At 45.1% G+C, this 14,494-nt stretch overlaps 1 protein-coding gene across 1 annotated transcript in view; it reads left to right on the plus strand.

The window, feature by feature from the left end:
• The window catches only part of LOC124803240 (gamma-aminobutyric acid type B receptor subunit 2), a 431,083-nt gene that overhangs the window by 390,253 nt on the left and 26,336 nt on the right, over window positions 1-14,494 (plus strand). The window contains exon 19 of the mRNA XM_047264421.1: window positions 9,836-10,052. Within this exon, the coding sequence (XP_047120377.1) occupies window positions 9,836-10,052 (217 nt within the window). The remainder of the gene's footprint in view (window positions 1-9,835; window positions 10,053-14,494) is intronic.

The raw sequence follows: 14,494 nt of genomic DNA on the forward strand, positions 1-14,494 counted from the left end.
TCACGTTCCCCACCTCAAACTGTTCAGTGGATCATTTTCTACATCCTGTTAAATTTTTGCACGCTCTTACGGAAACACCCTTTTCATAAAGAAAGGAAAAGCAGTTGATGCCTTACTAAATTTTCGCTGTTCGTTCAGTAAAATTTTAGCGTCAGACGTAACGATAGCGTTTTTATTTATCAACTGTTAATTCCTAACTCAATTGGCAACTCATTTTGCAGACATTATCGACATGTACCAGTTAATGTAAGAGCAAATTTAAAAGACGAGATCAAAAAGTTTCCCTTAGAAGACCGTACAGCCCAGAATCGGTATGCTAATCAGGCACAATCGTAGTGGTCATTGTGCAATCATTCCACCGACGCACCGGGCTGAAAATATCAGTTTGTGTCCCACTGCGTGGGGAAGTCCATAACTGCCTGCCGCACATATTCGTCCGACAGGAATCGTCGAACCTTCAACGCCTATTTTAAGGGGCGCATGGGGAGGCCTCAGGTCTCTGAGGCTGGTGCTCGAGTCTCCCAGCTGAGGTTGGCCTTCCAGACCGACCAGAGGGTTGCGTCGAATCCCGACCAGCAAGGAACTATGCACACCATTCCACAATGGTCGTTTTCGACATACGTGCTGCCCCATAAACGTTCTACATTCTCCGATGGATGTGTGCGATTTTTGTCCTTCTGCAACCAAGAAAAGAATAACAGCACTTTGGCCCTGTTTAGGCGCATTTAGTAATAACATAGTCATAGTTCACGTTTTCGAATTTACCACACACACTTCGGAAAAACACGAATGCCACACTAATCCCTTTTTTACATGTCGGTGCTTGTACAAAGTGAATCATCAGAAGTCGACCGCAAATATTGAGAAAATGGAAAGAGCTATTGATGAGCAGTTTTCGCGAAATAGATTGGTAGTCAGGGTCTCGTATTGTTAGTCAATCAACAGATTGTAATAATAGTTAGAAAGTGTATTTTTGTGCATATTTACGCTTTCTTACGTACCTGTTGACATTAACAGTGTAAAAGTAGGGTAAATTAGAATGCCAAAGGTGTTTGTTGCAGGATTCTAGGGCGCGTCCCTTACGAGATATAGCGTTGTTAATAGTTTCCACACTCAACATAAGTAGTTGCTAGGTATGATGTTGCTAGATTTGGTTACAGTATGATTGTGTTGTCTTTTAATGCACAGCGACTTGACAGTCTGTTAGCGTGTGATGGCCCAAGGAATAGGTCGTGAGTGGACGATGAAATTCACCAATGCAGAAAAGCCGACATGCTCATGGTGTATGGAGAGTGTAGGAAGAATGCAGTTCGTTCTTGTACGGTATATGTGGCAAGATATTCCAATAGACGTCAGTCATCTCGGCAGTTATTAATCATACCCTTCAACTAGGTACGTGAAAGTGGTAGTGTAACACCTAGAAGGAACAGCAGAAGGAAACAAGTGGCAGCAGAAGAGGGGAAAATTAACGATCTTGCTGCTGTTGCAGTTGATCTGCACGTTAGCTCCTGCACTATCGCACGGGCAAGTGGCATGAGTCAGCGACTTTCCTACGCATTCTCCATAGACATGAGTTCCATCCTCATCAACTCTCTATCAATCGAGAGCTGCATAGGAACTATTATGAGAAACGTGTCAATTTCTGTACATGTGCATTAAGACAGGATACTCCACATGTATGATACATCTTGTGTAGTAAAGAAGCCACATTTACCAATCAGGTAGAACGCAGAAACATGCGCTATTGGTTTGTTGACAATCCCCGTTGGCTTCTTCATCTGGATCATAAGCGTCCATGGAATGTGATCGTGTGGTGTGGGATAGTGATCCATCAATTCACAGTCAGGTTTTTCACAGACGGAACACTGAAAGACCACAGGTATCGCAGCCTCCTAACATGCAATCTTCCGTAGATGGTAGAAGACTTTCCTTTGTAGAGTATGAGGAAGCTGTGGTACCAACGTGATGGCTATCCAGTCCATAGTGCACAAATTACTGCTGCATGTATTCACGAATTCTTTCCAAATCGCTGGAATGGACGCGAAGGACCCGTACCTTGGGCGGCCAGTTCCCCGGATTTGACTCTGTAGAATCTTTTCTGTAAGGAAAGGGTCTGAGCACTATGGGACTTAACATCTGTGGTCATCAGTCCCCTAGAACTTAGAACTACTTAAACCTAACTAACCTAAGGACATCACACACATCCATGCCCACGGCAGGATTCGAACCTGCGACCGTAGCGGTCACGCGGTTCCAGACTAAAGCGCCTAGAACCGCACGGCCACACCGGTCAGCTGTAAGGAAAGCTGAAAGATGCTGTCTACAGAAACATATACACCCAGTGATACGAAACTACGTATTACTGCAAAGCCTGCATGAACATCTCCGCAGAAATGCTAGTATGTATGCAGCAGTCTTCCGTAACAGACTGGAAGCATGTGTTGTTGCTGCCGATGGTCATCATACAACGTGTGAAGGTCAATTGTCTCGCCACTGCTAAGAAGCCACAGATCTAGTGTTGTTCTTTAGTGTGTGCTACCACAAATATTGTACAAGTGTCGTGTGGGAGCTCTTCAAAATACGATATCTCGTAAACGACTCACACTAGAATCCTGCAACAAATACCACTGCCATTCTGATTTACCCTGCTTTTAGTTTGTTAAAGGTAACAGCATTGTTCCATTTAAAAAGTGTATGTTTGCAGAAAAAATCACTTTCCAAGTTTCATTGCAATCTGTTGATTGGCTAACAGTATGAGCCCCTGACCACCAATCACTTCTGTGAAAACCACACATCGATAGCAGTTTCCATTTCTGCAATATTTGCTGTGCAAGGTTGGGGTGATTCACCCTGTATATCCGCGTCAGGTTGGCGCTATGTTGCATACACTGATCAGCCAGAACCTTATGATATAAACCCGTCCAGGTGACAGCAGCGTCACTGGCGAGGAATGACTGTTAGTCAGACACAGGCACGGTGCATGTAGCATCAGAGCGGGCTGTACGTGTGTAGAATGGGTAGACGCGCGACCTATTTGACCGAGAACAGATTGTGATGGACTGGAGGCTCGGCACGAGCATTTCGGAAACTCCACGACTTGACGGGTGATCGAGGGGTGCTATGGTGTGTGTCTTCAATACGTGGCGAAATCAGGATGAAACCACGTCCATACGTCGTTGGGCTGGGTGACCACCCCTCATTACAGATATCGGACGTGGTAGGCTGGGCAGACTGGTAAAACAGGAAGGGCGGTGATGTGTGGTGGAAATAGCATCAGGCGTTAACTCTGGGTAGAGTACAAGTGTGTCTGAACACAGTGCACCAAACGCTCGTAACGATGGGCCTCCGCAGCCGACGAGTCATGCATGTGCCAATGTTAATAGCACGACATCGTCAATTACTGCTGAAGTGGGAGCGTGACCATTGGCAATGGACGTTGGCGCAGTGTCACAGCGTTTCGTGGTCTGATGAATCCCGATACCTTCTTCATCATGCCGATGGGAAGACGCGAATCCGTCGTCTTCTAGAGGAGAAACTCCTTCATGCCTTTACTGCAGGACAGATATAAGCTGGCGGTGGCTCTGTCATGCTCTGGTGGATGTTTACGAGGGCATCCGTGGGTCCAGTGGAGCTCATGACAACCATGTTTTCCGACGGCAGTGACATTTTTATTTTTCAGCAAGGTAATGTGCCATGTCACAAAGCCAGGAGTGTGATGGACTGATTCGAGGAAGACAATGGCGAGTTCCAGTTGACGTGCTGGCCCCAACTTGCCAGATCTGAACCCGATCGAACACATCTAGGATGTGATTGATCGTAGCGTCACGGCTCATGGCCCCCTTCCCCGGAATTTACGGGTATTAGGTGGTGCGTGCGTGTGTGTGTGTGTGTGTGTGTGTGTGTGTGTGTGTGTGTGTGTGTGTGTGCTGACGTGGCGTCATCTCCCTCCAGCGACATACCAAGGCACCATTGCCTTCATGCCACAACGTTTCTCCGCTGCTCCGCTGTGACCCGTGCCAAAGGTGGATATACCGGCCATTAGGTAGGTGGTCACAATGTTCTGTCTGATCAGTATATACCCCGCAGCAACGCCCTCAGTCGGGAAGTTTTTGACGGCCTGTTATACAGGATGTTTTCGTAACGGCGTGCAAAAAAATTGTTCAAATGGCTCTGAGCACTATGGGACTTAACTGCTGAGGTCATTAGTCCCCTAGAACTTAGAACTAGTTAAACCTAACTAACCTAAGGACATCACAAACATCCATGCCCGAGGCAGGATTCGAACCTGCGACCGTAGCGGTCTTGCGTTTCCAGACTGCAGCGCCTTTAACCGCACGGCCACTTCGGCCGGCTGGCGTGCAAAAGTGTAACAGGACGCAGAGAATGCTCCACTGAACACTTTGAGGCAGGGAACCTGGGGTCGTAGAAGCCAGCTTAAGGAGACATGGAAGTAAACTTGTCTACCGGTCTGTCTACCACTGCTGTTGCTCAGCTTATTAGCAACTAACAAGCGTCCAAGTTTAGAAGTACTATGCTGTTAATTTCACATGTACATTCTTCATTTCCTGCAAGTAAACAAAGAGGACGAACGTGATTACTAGGAAGTCCATAAGGTGGCTCTGTTGTATCGTTTTTACATTGTCACGTGCTATGAATCAACTACAGTGCTATTCAGAAACGCACAGTACATTACAATGTATCAGTACCAGTACCTAACTGACTGACATGCACATTGAGTATGGGGGAGTACGGAGAAATGCTCTCTTTGTTGGAAGGCTGCACAGGGAACGATTTCCGTCACGACGAGTTTTTAATTCTCTCGATCGACGGATGCGCGGGACTGGTTCGTTGGAAAGAAGAAACGAATTAGCTGCCAGCATGAGTACCACTCGCACACCAAATTTTGAAGAGGAGATGATGGAACGTGTTACAGCGGACCCCTCCCAGTACTAATTCTAATTTGTGTGACATCTTATGGGACTTAACTGCTAAAGTCATCAGTCCCTAAGCTTACACACTACTTAACCTAAATTATCCTAAGGACAAACACACACACCCACGCCCGAGTGAGGATTCAAACCTCCACTGGGATCAGCCGCACAGTCCACGACTGCAGCGCCTAAGACCGCTCGGCTAATCCCGCGCGGCTCTACCAGTACTCGTCGTACTGAACATGTAATGGGCGCTACACATACTAGCGTTTGGCGAGTAGTCCACGAACAGTAATTCAACCCACAACGAGTCCATGCAGTGCTTGTGACTGACTTTGCGCCAAGGATAGCCTTGTGTGTGAATGTTCCGACAATGGATTGATCGACCAGATATCCTATTCGCTGTTTACTGATAAGGCCTCATTTGATCATGATGGTATTTCGATCATCGGGAATAGCCACGTGTGAGATGAGGAAAACCCTCACGCTGTAGTAGAGTTACACCATAAAGTACGTTTTGCTATGAATATCTGGGCCGGCATTATAGGCGACAGTCTCATTGGGCCAAATGTCCTACCTGGCCGTCTGAATGGCCAACTGTACTTTAGGTTCAAAAAATGGTTCAAATCGCTCTGAGCACCATGGGACTTAACATCTGAGGTCATCAGTCCCCTAGAACTTAGAACTACTTAAACCTAACTAACCTAAGGACATCACACACATCCATGCCCGAGGCAGGATTCGAACCTGCGACCGTAACAGTCGCGCGGTTCCGGACTGAAGCGCCTACAACCGCTCGGCCACCGCGGCCGGGGTACTTTAGGTACCTACAAAGAGTTTTACCTGGGTTGTTGGAGGACGTACCCTTGGCTGTTTGTGAGAAAATGGGTACACAACATGACAGTGCAGAGCTTCTCTTCAGTGTGGATGTCCACAGCCATCTCAGTGCTGTATTTCCTGGTCTGTGAACTGAAAGAGAAGGTCCTACGAGGCCTGTCTAAAAAGTATCCGACCTTTAGCCGGAAAAGGTATTTCGAATACCTGACAGGTTTGGGACCCTAATCCCCTTCAAAGTAGGCCCCTTGTGTTTGCGCACACTTAGCCCACCGATCTTTCAACTGCCGGAAACACCATTGCAAGTCTTCTTTTGGAGTTGTGTTCAGCTCCGTCGTCGCGTTCTGCATTATCTCTTCTCTACTCACAAAACGGGATCCTTTCAGTGGCGTCTTCAGTTTTGGAAACAACCAGAAATCGCAAGGAGCCATGTCTGGAGAGTAGGGAGGTTGGCGAACGGCTGTAATTCCATGTTTGGCCAAGAAATTTTGGATCAAGTGGGATGAATGGGCGGGGGCGTTGTCGTTAAGCAATTGCCAGTTTTTCGCCGTCTACATGTCTGGTTTTTTGCGCCGAACTGTGTCACGAAGTTGCCGTAGAACATCTTGATACTACTCCTTTGTCACTGTTTGTCCTTCCGGTGCGTATTCGTGATGCACAATTCCACGGACATCAAATAAGACAGTGAGCATCACCTTGATTTTGCTTCGTACCTGTGGCACTTTCTTCGGCCTTGGAGATTCGGGATGCTTCCATTGCGACGACTGTCTTTTTCTTTCGGGGACGTACCCGTACACCCATGACTCATCTCTAGTTATCACGGTGTTCAGAAACCTAGGACCAGTGTTGGTGGTGTCTAGAAGGTCCTGTGCAATGTCTAAATGTAGGTCTTTTTGTTCCGGCGACAACAACTTGGGCACGAATTTCGCAGCCACTCGGTGCATGCTCAAATCATCACACAAAATTTAATGTGCAAAATCTTCACGCACTCCAACCTCTTGGGCAATTTTCCGCACGCTCAAACGACGATCTGCCATGACCAAATATTGCACCCTCTCAACAACAGCTACACTCCAAGCAGTTTTGTGCCTGCCAGAACGCTGGTCACTCTCCACTGATATGCGGCCATTTTTGAATCGGTTGAACCACTCCTTAATTTGTGTTACACCCATCGCATCTTCTCCAAATACCTGCTGAATCTTAAGAATTGTTTCGCTTTGAGAATCACCAAGCTTTTTACAAAATTTAATGCAGTATCTTTGCTCAACACGTTCAGTCATCTTGAGAGAATCGGCAATCCGACGAACACGCTGTGTGGCAAGTACCTCACCCAACGACCGACAGGCAGCGTCTGACGCGCTGGAAGGTGGGGACAAAATTCACGCATGCGCATTAAGGTCTCTTCCTTTACTGTGTACAGTGGCCTCGCGCTATCGTTTCTATTCTGTGCGGGAAAATCAAAGCTCGGATACTTTTTAGACAGACCATGTATTCCATGGCCTGCGAGATCATCTGACCTGAATCCCCTTGATTATTTCCCATGGGAATATCTAAATCCACTTGTGTATGAGACCCCAGCGGATATGGAGATGCAATTAGTTGCCAGAGTTGTACCTGCCTGTGCTATGATTCGAAAAACACCAGGGATATTTGTCAGGGCTCATCAGAATCTTGCATTGTGGTTGATGGCCGTCAGTTGCGTCACATTTTGAAAGATACAGTACAAATAGTAGTTCATTGTATCAATGATAGTATTTGCAGTTAACTGTAACTAATGTAAACAAAAAAGTACACAGTAATGTGATTTTATTCCTATTGTCTCCTTAAGGTCGCTACTCCCAGGTTCCGTACCTCAAATTGTTCAGTGGAGCATCCTATACATGCTGTTAAATATTTGCACGCACTAACGGAAACAACCCTGCATACAGGGTGGTCCATTGATCGTGACTGGGCCAAATATTTTACGAAATAAGCGTCAAACGAAAAAACTGCAAACAACGAAACTTGTCTAGCTTGAAGGGCTAAACCAGATGGCACTATGGTTTTCCCGCTAGATGGCCCTGCCATAGGTCAAACGGGTATCAACTGCGTTTTTTTTAAAATAGGAACCCACATTTTTATTACATATTCGTGTAGTACGTAAAGAAATATGAATGTTTTAGTTGGATCACTTTTTTCGCTTTGTGACAGATAGTGCTGTAATAGTCACAAACATATGGCTCTCAATTTTAGACGAACAGTTGGCAACAGGTAGGTTTTTTAAATTAAAATACAGAGCGTAGGTACGTTTGAACATTTTATTTCGGTTGTTCGAATGTGATACATGTACCTTTGTGAACTTACCATTTCTGAGAACGCATTCTGTTGCTGATTACCTGTAAATACCACATTAATGCAATAAATGCTCAAAACGAGGTCCGTCAACCTCAATGCATTTGGCAATACGAGTAACGACATTCCTCTCAACAGCGAGTATTTCGCCTTCCGTAATGTTCGAACATGCATTGACAATGCGCTGACGCATGTTGTCAGGCGTTGTCGGTGGATCACCATAGCAAATATCCTCCAACTTTCCCCACATAAAGAAATCCGGGGACGTCAGATGCGGTGAACGTGCGAGCCATGGTACGGTGCTTCGACGAGCAATCCACGTGTCACGAAATATGCTATTCAACACCGCTTCAACCACACGCGAGCTATGTGCCGGACATCCATCATGTTGGAAGTAGATCGCCATTCTGTCATGCAGTGAAACATCTTGTAGTAACATCGGTAGAACACTACGTAGGAAATCAGCATACATTGCACCATTTAGATTGCCATGGATAAAATGGGGGCCAATTATCTTTCCTCACATAATGCTGCACCATACATTACCCCGCCAACTTAACTTGTCGCAGCCATCGTTGCCCAATAGTTCATATAATGCCGATTTACGTTACCACTGTTGGTGAATGACGCTTCGTTGCTAAATAGAACGCGTGCAAAAAATCTGTCATCGGTAATTTCTCTTGTGCCCAGTGGCAGAACTGTACACGACGTTAAAGTCGTCGTCTGGTGTATAGAAATATGGTACGGGTGCTATCGATGTTGATGTAGCATTCTCAACACCGACGTTTATGAGATTCCCGATTCTCGCGCAATGTGTCTGCTACTGATGTGCGGATTAGCTGCGACAGCAGCTAAAACACCAACTTGTGCATCATCGTTTGTTGAAAGGTCGTGGTTAGCGTTGACATGTATGAGAACACTTCCTGTTTCCTTAAAAAAGTAACTATTCAGCGACCGGTCCGGACACTTGGATGATGTCATCCAGGATACCGAGCAGCATACATAGCACACGCCCATTGGGCATTTTGATCACAATAACCTTTTCCGCAATTGGTAAACGGTTCACTTTAACACGGGTAATGTATCACGAAGCAAATACCGTCCGCACTGGAGGAATGTTACGTGATACCACGTACTTATACGTTTGTGACTACTACAGCGCCATCTATTACAAAGCGAAAAAGTGGTCCAACTAAAACATTCATATTTCTTTACATTCTACACGAATATGTAATATAAAATGGGGGTTGCTATTTAAAAAAACGCAGTTGATATCTGTTTGACGTATGGCAGCGCCATCTAGCGGGTCAAACATAGCGCCATCTGGTTTCCCCCTTCAAGCTAGAGGAGTTTCGTTCTTTGTAGTTTTTACGTTTGATGCTTATTTCGTGAGATATTTGGCCCGGTCACTATCAATGGACCACCCTGTATAAATGGACGAAACGTAGTTCCTTAGATAAGACGTCATAAACCTTGTGATGCGTGAAATAATGGCTTCTCTGAAAACGGAGCTGTTTTATACAAGAGAGTCCACATCTTCGAGGAATCGGGGTTGGAGGAGAGGGTAACTACTGGTATAAAACTGAATGTTTAATTGATCCAATTAGTTCATTATTTGAATGCACTCTGTTTAATCCTCTTCCTTCTGCACAGTTTTGTCTCTAGTTTCTGTATCGTTATAAATCGTTCCTATGTCGTTATAAATGGGTTTCGCTGGACACTGTACTTACCGCTGGCAGCTCACACCACGGCAGGACTGGTCGCGGTTGCAGATGGTGCCGGCGTCATCGCGCGAGCTGCACCCCCTGAAGAAGCTGAGCAGCGCCGGCATAGCCACGGGCGGCAGCGGGCCCATCATCAGCGTCACCTCCAACGACGACGCCGACGCCGACGCAGGTCGCCGCAAGTTCTCGCTCGGCATGTGTCTCTCCAGGGACCTGGACGGCGGCCCCGTAGGTGCGTGCCGTGCTGCCCTGCTCCAAAACCTTGCACCGTGTACTCGCAGTAGAAAGCAAAACAGCAGCAGCTACCCAGACATTTCTTGTATGCTTTCGGGTTTTCTACAGAGTTCAAGACCCCGATTTTCAGCACGATATTCCGAGGACAGAACCAGTCGTCTTATCAAGGAGCTGCGAGATGACTTACCATGAGCACTCACTGCCTGGTGGAGTCCAGGTAGTGAGTGAGCTTAATAATTCAACTCACTGCGCCTCGAGAGGACAATTGGGTCGGTCGTCGGAATATCGTGCTGAAAATCGGGACCATCAACTAAGCTCAACATCAGAAACCACACCTTTCACCTCTAAGAGCACTAAAACCCAAAATATCGCAGGAACACATTACGTTTTCCTTGCGTTTACTGATGACATACCAACTGGTATTGAATTAATGATAACTATTAGTGTGTTAGTTCGAAGAATACTGGTAATCGTGTGTTACGATACCAGCAGATCTAACTTCACTGGACTGAAATGGGTACAATCATTCGGGGTGAAATCACAGAAATGCAGAGGCATTAAATGATACCTGTGATACGTCCGCAGCTCGTGGTCGTGCGGTAGCTTTCTCGCTTCGGGCGCCCGGGTTCCCGGGTTCGATTCCCGGGGGGGGGGGGGGGGGGGGGATCACGGATTTTCTCTGCTTTGTGATGACTGGGTGTTGTGTGATGTCCTTAGGTTAGTCAGGTTTAAGTAGTTCTAAGTTCAATGGGACTAATGACCATACATGTTAAGTCCCATAGTGCTCAGAGCCATTTGAACCATGGTCCCTTAAACTGGAATCTCGCTGCCACTTCTTGATCGTGCGCCCTGTCCACACCACTTACCTGATACTCACGCGGTGGTCGTATTGTTCTGCTCCAAACTGCTGCTGGCTTGCCTGAAATTTTGTGTCTAAATATGCAAGCGGATTTAGTGGAGCCACTCAACATTAAACATAACACTGTCTTACGGCTGGTATTAACAACTATATTCGGAGACGATAAGAAAATCACAGGTTGCACTGTTTACACTATAAGTTATAAGTCTTTATGCCAATTAACATATCGGTGATTATCCATCCACATTATCACTTGGACGAGCGTACGCGTAACCCGCACGACGTGGGCGATTGTTGAAGATGCGGAGGCCGAATGATCTAACGAAAGTTCTTACGCTCGTCACGCATACACAGATATCTGGCACCAGTCCTCCTTGTGTCTAGTAATAATATATTAATGTTCATAAAAATTAAATTTTCAGTTCTCAGTCCACTTTTACGAGCGTGCGCATAACCATCGCAGCACGGCTGATGGTTGATGATGCGGAACGCGATGACTGAACGAATGTTCTCACACTCTCTACAAGACACTGGCACTTAAATGCTCTCTTTTTTGGTAGATAGTATTACTGATTCACATTAGTTCATCTGGGAGACCGAACACGGCGCGGATGATTGATGCTGTACGGTACGACACGCTACGATTGGATACTCAAATAAGTCATCGGCGCCACTGCTAATGTTTACGTACTTATTTGCGACCCTTTTCGCTGAGTTCACCTCACATCTCATTGCTTCACTGTAATAGCATTTGTAGCAACACTTGAACCTACATAACAATGCCTTTTACTTGTAGAGCTACCGACAGCGCAGCATAACAGTCCGTGTCCCATGATCGACTCTGCAAAACGCAGCCGCTCGCAAAGATACTCAGCAACCAAGACAGTGATATGACAATATGCTTACACCCTTTCTGAAATACTGAAATGTGCAATGTAAAAAACGTATCGTGATAAATGGAAATTTGTGGCTGCCCGCTAGGTCACTTGATTTTTTTTTAATTTTAATGTATTTTGAAATTTTTTTCATATTTTATGGTATCTATACTGACGGCAAAATTTTGTATATTTCGTTTACTAGCTTAGGAAGGCACACATATCCGATGTTCATCATATGGATCGAAACACGTCATAAAATAAAAAAAAAAATTGTAATCGGAGACTGTTCTGAATTCCACAGATTTTGTCTCAAATCCTGTGAGCTCATATTCACTCATATTCTTACTTCCTTCTCTTAACTACATCTCCGCATTCCTCATTAATCCATCTTTTCCCTGTTTTTTCTCCCTATCCAACACTTTATTCGCTGCTCTGTCACGGCTGTCTTCACAGTGTGCCACACTTGCTCCATGTCTCCATCATCTGTTGACCGTATTTTTCACAAACTAGTGGACTCTCATCCATCCTTCAACAACAGATAAATGTATACGAAAAAGAACTAAAGCTCCTCGTTGAACGGCTAAGAGTGCTCACTGAACTTCCCATTTGGAACTGGATCTAGCCCACGCAAGTATCTGTTGTGTGTCGTGTGGTATTAGTGATGCAAGACGCATGACAGCTTCATATCTAAACGCATTTCCCAAAGGATCGTGGTGACAGTCTGATTGCAACCTCCAACAGTATTTCAGCTTTCGCCATCTGTGTATTCGTAAGAGCGAGTCGACCAACCCTGTAATTTTCACGTGGTGTAGTCATTGTAATATGCATGGCTGTTTTTCGATTCTGGTCACAGCGCTTACGCTGTGATAAATTTCATGCAAATCGATGGAATCAATGACAGTGGACGAGCCACAGATGTGTTCTCATACTTCACTGGGAAACGTCATGTACGCGTCATCACAATACAATTTGAAGCTCTGCTTCCACACTTGCAGAAAATAGTTACGAACTGAATAGGATTCGCCTTCTTGCAAGATCACGGTTTTTTGTTTTGCTTGATCTCCAAACATGATTTGCCACAGCTAAGGCATTTCCAGTGTGTTTCTTTTCTTTTATTGTTTCTAAATGCATTCATACAAAATTTATATACGTTAGGAAAATTTTGACGCCAGATGTCGTTGTTGTTTGGTTTACATACACATTTTCTTTACATTATGTGTATCCTTCTGGCAGCCAAAGGACACATATAATGTCAAGTTAAGAAAATCAGAAAGGTATAGTTCGTATGTAATCTAAACAACAACGAAATATAGTGTCAAGATATTTCTAACCTAGACAAAATTTGTATGTATGCAGGGTGTAGACGGTTATTGTTTACAACGTGCGACAATGTTGTAGGAGAAATCCAGACGAACAATTTGATACAAGACACTTGTGATCTATCAAGCTGTGAAACAGTCTCATATCGACCTACAAAACCCACCCAACGCTACATGGCGCAACTGTGCTTGTAAAGGTTAAATATAAATCGAATTGGAAATGTAAGTAGTTTTAGATTAATATGACGAAAAGTCTTTTTCATTCATTACCCTTACAGGAAAGGTCAACTTATTAATGATAACTACTGTTAAAGAAAGCCGGTGGCATTCGAGGGCGAGATGACATTAAAAGTTCAGTGAGGTGTCATCTTGAGATAGTTTCCCGACGAAACAGACCTCAAGTATCTTATATCAAATTCTTCATCTCGACTTCCGCTATGTCATTAAAGAAAATCCACTGCAGATGCCACAACTGTGGTGAACCGTGTGCCTTCTATTGGTCTAAATGCTTTTGTGTGTTATTTCCAGAGAGACGGCACTGGGGCTCTTCTGCGTTAGCCTTTCACTGAAACCAGAGTTCTGTAGTAAATTGCTCATCTACTGCCACTGGGCTGATCTACGAGTGGTGTTCTGTATTGATTTGCATTTTATTTTTTCCCATGACTGATCATTTTCCATTTGACTAATCATTACTGTTGCAAGTATGTAGCACTTCAGTCTAACCATAGATGGCAGGACAATCAGTGGAACTGGACAGTACATAAAATTTTCCCAATCGTTGTCATTACATCAGTGGACAACATAGAGTGTGACCATCAAGGACAGTGCCGAAAGGCGTAGTTTCTTTGAAAGGAGGGTGTAAACACTGCCGATGTTCGCAGGGAATCTGTAGCAATGTGTAGAAGGTGCGGACCACCACGAAAAATGCTGTTGCAACGCCACGTCACTAGTCCCAATACGAACCGGAAAGCCACAACTACCATCAGTGAAATGGTGTTCCAGGTACAGCCACACCCACCTCATTCCCCCTGTCTTGGCCCCTTAATCTTCTTCAGTCCCTCTTCGAACCACTTTTCTGGAGTCTGCCATACTCACAGCAGGGCGGTTGACTGCAGTTCCTGGAAGTCCACAAAATAATGTACTGGGTGATCAAAAAGTCAGTATAAATTTGAAAACTTAATAAACCACAGAATAATGTAGATAGAGAGGTAAAAATTGACACACATGCCTGGAATGACATCGGGTATTTTTTTTTTTTTTGTCATCAGTCTACTGATTGGTGTGATGCGGCTCGCCACGAATTCCTTTCCTGTGCTAACCTCTTCATCTCAGAGTAGCACTTGCAACCTACGTCCTCAATTATTTGCTTGACGTATTCCAATAT

The sequence above is a fragment of the Schistocerca piceifrons genome, chromosome 6 (genome assembly GCF_021461385.2).
Source record: "Schistocerca piceifrons isolate TAMUIC-IGC-003096 chromosome 6, iqSchPice1.1, whole genome shotgun sequence".
Lineage (NCBI taxonomy): Eukaryota > Metazoa > Arthropoda > Insecta > Orthoptera > Acrididae > Schistocerca > Schistocerca piceifrons.